At 37.7% G+C, this 13,047-nt stretch overlaps 1 protein-coding gene across 1 annotated transcript in view; it reads left to right on the top strand.

The window, feature by feature from the left end:
* Positions 1-9,611, top strand: part of LOC124162756 (probable cytochrome P450 49a1) — a 44,034-nt gene extending 34,423 nt beyond the window's left edge. Inside the window, exons 9-11 of the mRNA XM_046539394.1 lie at positions 1,319-1,397; positions 1,849-2,097; positions 8,510-9,611. Coding sequence (XP_046395350.1) covers positions 1,319-1,397; positions 1,849-2,097; positions 8,510-8,623 — 442 coding nt within the window. The 3' untranslated portion in view covers positions 8,624-9,611. The remainder of the gene's footprint in view (positions 1-1,318; positions 1,398-1,848; positions 2,098-8,509) is intronic.
* The last annotated feature ends 3,436 nt before the right edge of the window (positions 9,612-13,047 follow it).

Below are 13,047 nucleotides of genomic sequence, written 5' to 3'. Positions count from 1 at the left end.
ATCGACCTTCACGGAAACCATGTTGATTTGGATGCAGGAGGTTATAATGTTGCAAGTAATTTACAATATGGTTAAACATCAATTTCTCAAATATTTTAGAGAAGGTTGAAAGAATGGAAATCGGTCTATAGTTTTCTGAGTCGTGCTTTGGACCTCTCTTATGTATGGGAGAAACAATTGCTGTTTTCAGACAGGATGGAAAATGACCATGAGAAATAGATAAGTTAAATATGTCAGATAATGGTTCAGAAATCCATTTGGCTGAATATTTAACAACGGGGATTGGGATTTCATCATATCCCACAGACCACTTGTGAGCGAAGGAGTTGATCACTCTAAAAATTTCAGCTGGAGATGAAGGGTTGAGAAAAATTGAATGTGTAGGATATTTCGCTTTAAGATGGGAAGGACTACATTTAGAGTCTTAAACTCGCACAGTGCCCATCACTATTCTGGTGTTAAGCTCTTAGTACCTTGTGTTTATTACCTTTGTTTAATCAATGCTGGAAATCCATTTAAAATTTTACAATGCTTAAAAAATGTTAAATTCTTATAAAAGCGTCAAATATTGAAATTCTTAGACAAAATTTATTTGAAGACATTGCTAATGCAATGATTTGATGATGGACTCGTAGTGAGAAAGGATCGGAGTGTTGAGGCTCAGTGGGTGGGGAAATGACGTTCCTAATTGGGTCCCAGGCATGAGCCATTGACCCAAGAGACTCCACCCCAAAATAGAGCTCCTGAGAGAGAGAGAGAGGTTAAAAATATCTTCATCATGTTCCTCGTAGCTCTGAAAACGTTTTCTTTCCACGATTAGAAGAGTTAAATGCCTTTAGCTTCACCACTCTTCAGATGGAATTTGAGAAAAGGTTTAGTTGTGGAACCACAATCAGCAATGAAATGGGTCTGAAGGAATTGCAAGTGCATATGCAAATTTTATTATTGAAACTATCAGGTGAAATTATGGCTCTGATAAAAGTTCCTGTCACTTTTAGGTGTAGAATGGGAGAGGGGGGGGGGAGGAAAGGTTGTTTGGTGAGGGACCCCCTCCTCTCTTGACCATGAAGGAAAGGGAAATCCCATACCCTTATGTAACTCTGCAAGTGAGTTAGTTGTTCTAAGGTTGGAAGGGGATAAAATGCCTTTACATATACATATGCACTCTGGTCAATCAGGTTTCCACAAGACAATGGAATCATCGATTAATTCGCTCATTTATGCAATGATTTTGTAATGAGCTAAAGAAAAAAGACAGTTATTGAGAAAGACAATGATTTTTTTTTTAATTATGATGATAAAATATTCTCATTCACAGGGTTCTCCCAATCCTATCTGGCAACTTGAGAGGAGCAGTCAAGGACTTGGTCCTGTCAAACTACAGAGTACCTAAAGGGGTAAGGAAAACTATTTTTAAAATATGGCTTGACCACCCTAAAAGATAGAAAAATTGAAAAATGTAATTCAACTACATACATACGTACATAGGTATTTGTTGAATTATCACTTCCCATTAATTAATTATGGAAATAAAAATACGTACATAGTTGCATTGAATTGGATGATATTGAGATTTTAAAAATATGATTATGCTTAAATATTATGGATATAAAAAATTAACATTGCTGCTATTTTACTATGTAGAACAATGATCTATGTAGATGATGATGGATAAATATTTCATGAGGTATTCATAAAATATGTAAATTAAAAAATGCTTTCAATGATTAGGCCTCATGGTATTCCCTCCCATGTCTCCTTCACTTGAGTATCAATTGTCTTTGGGCTATTTACAGATATAAAAATTAAGATCAATGACACTAAAAATCACTCAAATGTACTTTCTAGACAAATATAGTGATGCCCAGTGTCATCTCATTGAATTCGGAAGAAATATTCCCCATGAGTAAGAGGTACATTCCAGAAAGATGGCTGAAAAATAGGCCAACAGAAGAGTCAACTGGGAGCAAAGAGGACTTTGACTCTGTGCATGCCACTAAGAGGCATCCTTTTGCCTTCCTGCCCTTTGGTTTCGGACCTAGAAGCTGCATTGGAAAGAGATTTGCAGAATTGGAGACTGAAATACTGCTGGCAAAGGTGAGCAGCATAAAAATTTGGGAAAAAAATAATAACCTAGAACAATGTATTCCCAGGAAAGAAATTTTTCTAAAAATGTTTAATAGGTTTTTAATCCATCAAACTCCATTAGATTCTGCCTTGACATCCATTTATATCGATTTATAGAGGGTTGAAAACAATTTGAATCTCTTTTCTCTATAGCTTGGTTATCAGCAGTAAACCAATGTTTCGACAGGATGAAAAGTTGCTTGAAATAATTTTCCTTTAAATTTGACTAGATGGTATCTTCCGCCAACATCTTCCAAGTGACTTTAACTGAAAATTGTTTCTCATTTGTGGCACAATCTGGAGGAGAATCTTAATATGTTTTGATTTAATTGGGCAATGTAAAATAATTCATTTTGTTTTTCACTGCAACATCCTCAAGTTCACTTAAGACTATAGTAATGTGCAACAAAATGCATCGCATGCAAATAAATTTAGCGGATATATTTCACAAAGTCTAAGTTAATCTATTGAAAATTAGTTTCACTCAGTGTTAGTATTGATAAGTAGATACACGTTAGTATTTATTACTGATTGGAATATTTTTTTAAAAAATTTATAAAGTTAATATATTTAAGTCTCATCAGCTTCACAGGTGATCATGTATTGAATAGACAAAATGCTTGTATGCACTGGTGGATGAGCTAGGTAGGCGTGTATTAGGAATAGAGAATGAAGAAAAATCGAAGATGAACCATATCATAGGTAACATAAAATTTCTAGTTCTAGGAGTTTGAGGCTAAACTGGAAGTAAGGAATCACAAACTAGAGCATTGGCAAAAATATTACTATTTAGGCAGCAAACTAAAGAAAAAAGTTAGGATATAATGTAGGTAATAGCAGTGGTAAAAAAGGTACTTAGTAATAGGAAGCCTGATGACAGGATTATTGTGTCAGAGGGTGCAGAGAACGCAAGCAAATAATCTACTGTGAAACATAGTGCTTTACATTGACTACAAGGAAGGAGAATTGGAAGGGGCAGCAGGTGTTAGAGAATAGGGTAATTATAGAAAATGATAGCGGTGTAATGGAGAGAGGGAAAGACATGGTGGGCAATGAAAGGAAAGTACATACATAGTAGCGGTGAGGATGTAGAGGGAGCATTTGGATGGAGAGAGTGGAGATGTGGAGTGTGTGGGAGGCAAGGAGGGAGGGACGAAGTGAAGTCCACCACTCAGCCTCCATTTAGGTAGCAATTTAATTTCTCCATCTTCACAATACATGGCCAAGACATGAATGAGAAAGGCTTTAAGCCACCGAGTGCCTCCACTGGGTTGCAGATGGTGGGTCAACCTCTAGATAGAGAGTATAGCTGCGATATAATCAAGTTTACTTGTCAAATAAGCAATTGTGAACAAAAAGTGGCAGCATTCCGAGGTGGTATGGGTCAATCCCTGGGTAAGATATGCCATCTAAATGAAACATTAAGCCTATGAAGATCCCGTTGTAACGCCATAATGTACCCTCTTACAACTACCCATGCTAAATCTCAGAACCCAAAAGACGAGGGTAGTTCCGCGTTACATAAACTTGCTCGCGACTAGCTAGCAGTGGAGAATTCATTTAATTAAAACTAAAAGAACCACGAGGATTCGTCCGGGACTCCTCACGCAAGGGATCAATAAACCAAAAGAAAAGAGAATCACTTCTATAAAACAAATCGTACCACAACTTGGGCATTTATTTGACAATTGCACCTTTTGAGTTTTCTACAAAATGACAGTTCCATTAAACAAAATAAGATTTTCCCTGATCCACACTAACGACTCCAATCCACTGACATCACAATTACCCCTGCACTCGACGAACCTCACACACATGAATAAATAAATTGGAGACAAATGTCCACTGAATAGTCCCAAATATGGGTTCCCCCAAAATTACAACAATAAATTGATCTTTCCCCTTAAACCAAAATGAAACCAACAGCCACATACCTTACGCTAACACACACACAATCATACAACCCACATACTCCGAAGTCCATGCTTCATCACTGAGAATTATCTCAAGTCAGGAGAGTTCAAGTTAGGTGCGTCCAGCGGGAAGGTTGCAGACCGAGAGAGCGGTTTCCTTCGCCACGCTGACTACCTAGCACCCACAGTGTTGCCGTTTTTCCCAACACCGCGTAGCAGACGACACAATTTGTCATCTGTTCGGCCCGCGCGCGCTCTTCTCCTTACGCACGGGTCTTTAAACTGGCATCGCAGTTGGACCGCTGGCCGCCCGTCGCCCAAGTTACTCCGCCGTGGTCAGCCGCGGAAGTAAAGTGGCGATCTTCCTTAAGACTGCCCTCAGAGAGGACCAATCTCTTCGCTGCAGTCCTGCGGCATGCCTGTAAACTTCCAATTTATCTCCCTCTCCTCTCAACATTCATGCTCCACAAACACATAAAAGAAAACAAAGAAAACACATTAACACACATCACACACGTAACGTAAGTGGCTATCTGGCCTCAATGCTCCCCCCTTTTGGGACACGCGAGACGATACCGAAGAACAAAAGAAACAAGTGTAATGATTAATTACATAATGAAAGTAAAGTGGATTGAAGTCTCAAAAAGAACATAGTTTCATTTCATAGTTTCAATTAATAATCTCTTTACATTATTTCCATACATAATATATACATATTTTTTTTATACATTAACTTTTCCCACCTGCTCTTCGACCTCCAACCTTCCCGGACGCACTTTACACATTACACCGTGACTTGGCGATCGAAGGCCGCCAACAATTGTGCCTCACATCACCCAGGGGAGACGGTAGCAGCTCCTCTCAATGTGAGTGAAGGTGGAGACCACGACACTCATTTCACTGCAGGCGCTGTAACATTAACGACTGCAGTACTGTAATGTGAAAGGCTAGGGGAAACCACCACATTATTATCCCGAGGAGTCGCAGCTACTCCAACTTTAAATTATCAGACATGATGGAATTCTCTCGGGTAAATATTCCGGAGGTAAACTAGTCCCCCATTTGGATCTCTGGGTGGGGACTACCCGAGAGGGTATGTTGGTCAACTGTGATAAAGTTATGAGATTTGGTACATGGAACGTGAGATCTCTTAGGACTTGTGGTAAGCTAGAAAACCTTAAAGTGAAAATGGACAGATTGAATATCGACGTGCTAGGAATCATTGAAATGGAGTGGTCTGATGAGGGGGACTTTTGGAGAGGAAGCTATAGAATTATTCACACAGGATCTCCAAAAAGTAATGCTGGGGTTGGGACAATGCTAAGAAAGATCACCAGAATGCATGTGAAAAGCTTCCTACAGTGCAATGAAAGGATAGATACAGAAAAGATGGAGACTAAGCCGGTAGATACCATAGTGCTACAGGTTTACATGTTTATGACAGACTATGAGGATGAAGAAGTTAAAGACGTCCACATTGTTATCACGGAAGTATTCAAACAGGTAAGGGGTGAAGATAACCTTATTGTTTTAGGTGATTGGAACGCTGTCATCGGTGAAGATCAGGATGGAAGAATAGCTGGAAAATATGGATCAATATATCAAAATGCAAGAGGAGAAAGTCTCCTGCAATTCAGCATTGAACACAAATTAGTGATTGCCAATATGCTATTTAAGAATCACACGAAAAGAAGATATGCATGGACAATGCAAGAACACAAAAGAAGATTTCAACTAGATTATATTTCAGTGAAACAGAGGTTTAGGAACCAGATAAGACTGTGAAAGCTACCCGGGGGAAGATATTGACAGTGATCATAATCAATAGTGATGATGAAATGCCATCTGAAGTTCAAAAAATTGAAGAAATCAGTGGAGAATGCATGGAAATTAAAGAAACAAAAGGAGCCAAGTAATGAACATGCCTTTCATGAAGTAGTGGTGCGCAAAATAGGATTAGATCAGACTGAGAAATCAGTGGAGAAAAGCTGGAAAAAAACTAAATGTAGGCTTCAGGAGGCTGCTAGAGAAGTTCAAGGGAGAATAAAATGTGGTAAGAAAAAGCCATGGATCATGGATGTAGTCCTAGACCTCATTGAAGAATGGAGAAAGTAAAAGAATGCGAATACTGAGGAAGGACAGGCTTGCTACTCGATAATAAAGAACAAGATTTGCCACAAATAGGGGAAAGCCAGAGAAGCGTGGATGAGGAACATATGCGAGGACATACAAAGTAACCACGTACAAGGAAAAGCAGAAGGGGCCTATAGAACAGTGAGGAAACATTTCAAGGAATGAAGCACAAGATGTAATACCATAAGGGGCAAGAACAGAAATATTCTCATTGAAAACGAAGACAAAGCCAAGAGATGGAAGGTATACATGGAAGAATTATGAAACGGAAGCAAACTTAGCTGAACAATTATCGAGGAGGAAAGTGAAGTTGAAAAGGATGACATTGGTGCGAGCACCTTCACATTGGAATTTGACGCTGCAATAAGAGACCTGCAGGAACGGATGACATTCCAGCAGAGCTAATTGAAAATGCACAAGATAAGGTCTTAACTCAACTGTATAAAACTATCTGCAATATATACTCAACAGGAGATTTACCTAGTGACTTCGAGAATAACATCATCATTCCCATACCCAAAAAGAAGAGAGCAGAGAAGTGCGAAGGCTTTAGGACCCTAAGCCTCACAACACATGTGTCGAATATTATAACAAGAATCATTTACAGGAGAATAGAACGAAGCTTCGTAGATCTAGATCAGAAGAATTCCTGGATGAGGATTAAGGAAAAGCAGGGGCACAAGAGAAGCTATTTTGGCCTCGAGGCTCCTCATAGAGAAGAGAAGGGAGAAGAAAAAAGTGACTTTCATTGCATTTGTTGATTAAGAGAAGGCATCTCATAGCATGGAATGAAATTCAATGCTTTGGATTCTGAAAGTAATCGGAGTGCTCTAAAAAGATTGAAGAATTGGTCATAGTTTGTACAAAAACCAAGAAGCTGTGATTAACCCATTTCCACCCACCGTAGCCATATGGCTACACCCTTCCATTCTGAGTACCTATGTGAGGCTCTTTATGAAAAACTATGCTCTATTTTGTTTTTAAATTGCTACAAATGTGCTGCTAAAGGCTTTGCTGACCTAATCCATATACATATTAGTTTATTTTTGAAGCTGTTACAAATAATCGCATTTGCTTGAAATGATGGGTGCAAATATGAATTTCAGACATTATTCTGGGCGGAAATGGGTTAAATGTGGACCCAACTGTGCAGAAGCAAGAATAGGAAAAGGGGTGAGACAATGATGTGAACTTCCCCCATAGTTTTTAATGTTTACATCGAGAAAACTGTCAATGAAATCAAGGAGGAGGCTTTGGGTGCCAAAATCCATGGAGAAAAAATTAGTATGCTGTGCATTGGAAGATGACTTTGACAAATATGGAAAGGACAATGGCCAGATATCAGCCTAAAATCAACAAAAAGAAGACTAAGATATTAGAATGCAGCAAAAGAGAGGAGGCTAAGACAAACATTAACCTAGGAAAGCATTAGCTTGAAGAGGTGAAAGAGTTCTCTTACTGGGGAAGCTGAATTACCAACAATGGATGACGCAAGAAAGAAATAGTGAGTAGGATAGTGCAGGGGAAGAGGGATTTCTACAAGAAGAATGATCTTCTTGCAGCTGAGAATACAAGCACATAAGTAAGGAAACAATTCATCAGATGCTACTTATGGAGTTCGTGCCTCTATGGAAGGGAGGCTTGAACGTTGACAGCAGCAGAGAAGTCAAGAATTGAAGCATTCGAATTGTGGTACTACCAAAGGATGATGAAGATAAAATGGATTGACCGTGTGAGTAACGAGGAAGTGCTAAGAAGAGTGGGAGAAAAGAGAAGTCTTCCAAAAAACCTTAAGCAGAAGACGGAACAACTTAGTCGGCCACATTCTGAGGCATGATGGCTAGATGAAGACTATCATTGAAGGACAGATGGAAGGAAAGAAGGACAAGGATTGGCCCCGAATGAGTTACGTTTGACAGGTTACAAAGGAAGTAAAAAGAGAAGCAATATGTCGATATGAGAAGGCTAGTGGACAGGAGAGCTTCGTCAAACCAATCTCATAATTGCTGACTAATGATGATTTCCAAATTTACTTTTTCATAATCAATGATGACCAATATTCAAAATACCCATCCTGTTTCTTCTTAGTATATTAGATTCATGTTAATTGTTTCAGCTTTTTGTTGAATTGAAGTCTTCATATGCAGCATGTTGTACTGCACTCTTTGCAAGATGCTTGCATGAATTATTATTGAAAGATGTCCTACCAAAATGTCATCATAACAGAATCATTTTGTCATCTTTAGGATCCCATGCAGAGATTAATTTGAATTTCAATTAGTAAACAATAAATATGCATCTGAGGACATGATGTTTTACCCTCTTTGTCATTACAGATTGTAAGGAACTTCAGGGTGGAATACAGCTATGGAGAATTGACCTTTACAAATAAAATTCTGACAATACCTACACAGCCACTTCACTTCAAGATGGCAGAGAGGAAGGACTAGTTTATAAAATATAAAACCCAATAGCTGTAAGATTTTGAAGGAAAAGATAGAGGAAATGAAAACCAGAAATAAAGAAAGACTCTATAAGCTGTTCACATTTTGCTACCAATCACAGAAATGTGGCCATGTATTCTTAAGGGTGACCATTAGGTTTAATAGAAGTTTGTGAAGGTTTTACCCTATCTACAAGGCACTTAACACTAGAATGCCAGAAAAGTCATTTGGACAGCAATTGAGATTTCAAATGGCCACCCATAATTTATTTTTCATGGCAACAGTATTCCCTTTGTTGATTTTATCTAACTTCATAAAGACATTATTCTGGTGCGTTTATTTCAGGATAGTTCAATTACATTCTATAAAAATATTACTCCCACTCAGAATGTCAAACCGGTCATTTTGACCCCAGGTGTTACATGTAAAGATTGATTGGTTGTATTTTGTAATAATTTATCTTTATTGTGTTAAAATATTAGGGTTGATAAGGAAAAATGATCTATGTATGTATATTTTTATGGATTTCATCAATATGTAACAGCACTACAGTGCTATCACGTCATAATGAGTACTAAGGGGGTGAGCAAGATGGATTCCTTCAATTTTTTATCCGAGCATGGTACAACTTCTTCATGCGTTTAATGATGAACAGATCTCTCAATTGCCAGTCAGGCATGTTAGCCAGTTACTCAACCAAGCCATTTTCTCAGAATAAACTTCGGGATGGATTTTACTGAACAAGGTGCTGACCTCACAAGACCACATTTTGGCGGAGGTCGTGCTTGCTTAGTCACTCTCTAGGTGAAAAACTCTACTTTTTTGCTCTATTCAGCGACGAATAATTCCAAATTCCAGAGATTAATTTTTATTTCAATTGGTAAACAATGAATTTCCATATGAGGATATGATGCTATCCCCTCTTTTTCGTAACAGATTCTATGGAACTTCAAAGTGGAATACCACTGTGGAGAATTGACCTTAACAAATAAAATTCAAGCAAAACACAAATTTCAAAGTACGTATTCTTAAACGTCGAATAGAGTGACAAAGTAGGGTTTTCCACCCCAACAGTGGCTTAGTAAGCAGAAACTCCGCCATAAGCGACACAGTGTGGACTTTCATGACGTTCGTTCCTTTTATACTAATAAAAAATAATTAAGTCACATGCAGAGTTCACAATAATATTTTTAAATTTCTTAGGCACGCATACAAGAAAATGCCATCTTATAACATAAATTAGTTATATTTTTGGTTCTACAATGTTTGGCAATATGGGCGGGCCCGCAAGGGGGGACATGCACCCCCTGTGCCCCCATCTGTATCTGCCACTGCGCAGATGTGGAAAATACTGTTATTAAAATATATTTTTATCTCTACATTACCCTGTACGTGTTCAAATGCTGAAAGAATTTTGTGAAACTGCAGAAGTCGAATATCAGAAAATCCTTGGTAACTATAAAATGCTCTAGTTAGTTCCGTCGTCAGTTGTTGATAGAATTTTGAAATTATACCACACTTTGATATCCTACTTTCTATAAGATGCTTTATTTCATCAAAAACTATAAATTTTATGCCTAAAATCATTTTGCGTGCCCAATATCTTCACTTTTCAGCTTTGCTTCGCAGCGGATGAGCATTAAAATATCTTGAGCGTGTATGTGGTATATCCTCTGCATTTCCAAGAGTGACGACATGATCCCTCACTTCCCGTCCTTGCGATGTTGCGGGTCTCGTAGCTTATATGGTCTAAGTTGTTAGTGGATTAATAAAACATACAATAGCAGCACTGCCGAAGTACCGGCTCGTACCAGTATTTCTGGTACCAGCACAGTAGTACCTCTGTTAAATACTAGCTGGTACTGCCAGAGTAGAAAAATAATAGTACTCGGTACTACCGAACACCGGTACTTTTTGCCCATCCTTAACCTGGATACGCCCAATGTAACAAAAATGTCACACCCTGTATCGCTCCACTGTAATGACTCTTGCATCGCTCGGGCACGGTGTATTGTTAAGTTTTATACCTTATTAGAAAGAGGAAGCTAAGTGCTTCAATTCAAGGTAAGAATTGTCAAGTGAGAGTGAAGACCTATCCTTTAAGTACCCCTGGTACTTATGCGCCTTCCCAAGACACTAAAAATGGACGTTCGCTTTATGTAAGTACATAATTTTTTCATAAACTATATGTGCTATAGTGACAATTTTTGGTATATATCAACATAATGATGCAAAGTTATTAATAATACATTAACATGTTTGGTATTGCTTTCCATTTTTGTAGTATTCTCTGATAAATGGTACTGTGACATAAAGGTCACATTGGGCGGATCCCTATGCAAATCTTCAAAGTTTCGAATTTTATGCTCTAGTTAGAATTTATTGAATTTCCAACGTTTTTTCCTTCGCATTCTCACCAAAAGATTTATTATTTATCAATTAATCGATAATTTGCATTTATTAACTTTTATTCCGGTAATTACTTTTGAGTTAAAATTTTTAATATTATTGATATCGATAGCTCAGAGATATTACACTGTGTGAAGCTTCCGGAAAACGAAGACTTTGACGAAGTATAATCAATATACCTTGAGCCACAAGAAGCAGTAATTGTCACTGATGAGGACATTGCAGATGACCAGGCTGGTGGACTTGTGTTAAATTGAACGGGAAGACATTTTCGGGCAAGAGTGGATCTTGTTTTGCAGCCTGATAATGATAATACTAATGAATTTCAAGAGAAGTCTGGAAGAATTTCGGTACCAGTTACACGTAAGGAAAAGGATTCGAAGTCAACGAAGCTTACATCATTTCTCCAACAGAAAAAAGGAAAAATAGAATCAGCCAATTGGCGACGGGAAGATCTTTTTGTAAGGTATAGGTTATTCCCCGAAACAGATCTTCCTGAATTGAGGGAAAAATCATGTGTAGACATTTTTGAAATGGTTTTTTTCGGATGACATTTCTTTCTCACTGCAGAATAAGATAATTATACTACGTTTATTGTTTTTTTATCTCTTAGTATCAGTATAGAGGAGATGAAAATTTTCATAGAAATTTTACTGCTATGGGTATGTAACAAGGTTCCATCCAAGCGATGCACCTGGGAAGATTCTAGGGATGTTTACAACTCAACTAGCCGTAGCCAAGCAAAGGCATAGATTCCTTGTGATAAGTAAATACCTTTACTGTACAGACAATACGATGCCTGGCATGAAAGAAAAATTGTGGGAGCTACGCCCAGTGGCGGATACAGAAAAAACTCAAGGGGGGGCGCAACATGTCTCGAGTTGTCTTTACTTTTATCGTAATAAAAGATGATCAAGTCACAGGCAAAGTATATGAAAATTTATTTAAAGTGATTATAAACATGTAAAAGACAATGCCATCTTATGATATAAAAAAGTTACAATTGTGGTTTTGCAATGTTCGGCAATACAGGCGGACCCGCAAGGGGGGGGGCGCGCACCCCCTGCGCCCCCCATCTGTATCCGCCACTGGCTACGCCCGTAGATCACTAATTTGAAAAAATGTTTCAGGGAGATTTTTCCCATTGAGAAAACTCTCTTTTGGCAGGAGTATGATTACATATTTTGGTATCCATCCTTGCATGCAATTAATTCGGCGGAAGACAATCAGTTTTGGTGGTGGTGGTGGAATATTTTTCCTTGGCTTTTGGATGTAGCTGTTTACAATCTGAAGCTTTTCACAAGCGAAATCTGGTCCTTACATTTCACAATTAGAGATCAGGCATGTAATAGTGCAAACATAACTGACCATACATCGATGCGAAGCTAAGTATAGCCACCGTACTACTTCATTTTCAACAGAGGCAGACAGTGAAATATGTTATGATGCTTATGATCAATTAGTCCCTGTATTACTAAATAAAAGATGGCGTCACCGTGCTGGAGAATATTGCGCTTCCGTCAACTGCACTGCATGCGATGCATGTAATATGGACGAATGTTGCTTTACCACTTACCACTCAAAAAGGTATGTATACGCCGGCATTGAACTCTAAATCAATCTATAGTTTATTTGAAACAAATTGATTCAAAATTCTTTCAATTTTATACTGTATTACACTCTTGTGTTGTGAGAATATTTTTCAAATATGTATATTTATTCTATATATTTTCCAAAATTGAGAAATGCATTTTCAACTGTTTTACTTATTAGCCATGTAAAAATATTTTATAAATGTAACTTCAACAAATCCATTGATTGTGTCAATTCAAGGTTCTGTAATTTCATAACACACCTGCCGAAAAATGTACATAAATTTAAAATAATTTTTCTTGATGTGTATTTGGCAAGTTTATAATATAAACATTATAAATTTAAATATACCCCACATTTGTGTTATAACATTGAAAAAATCCAAAAAATTTGTACATCTTAAAAAATCACAATTTACATCGAAAAAT

Source organism: Ischnura elegans, chromosome 7 (assembly GCF_921293095.1).
Source record: "Ischnura elegans chromosome 7, ioIscEleg1.1, whole genome shotgun sequence".
Lineage (NCBI taxonomy): Eukaryota > Metazoa > Arthropoda > Insecta > Odonata > Coenagrionidae > Ischnura > Ischnura elegans.
This window is presented reverse-complemented; position numbering and strand designations above follow the sequence as displayed.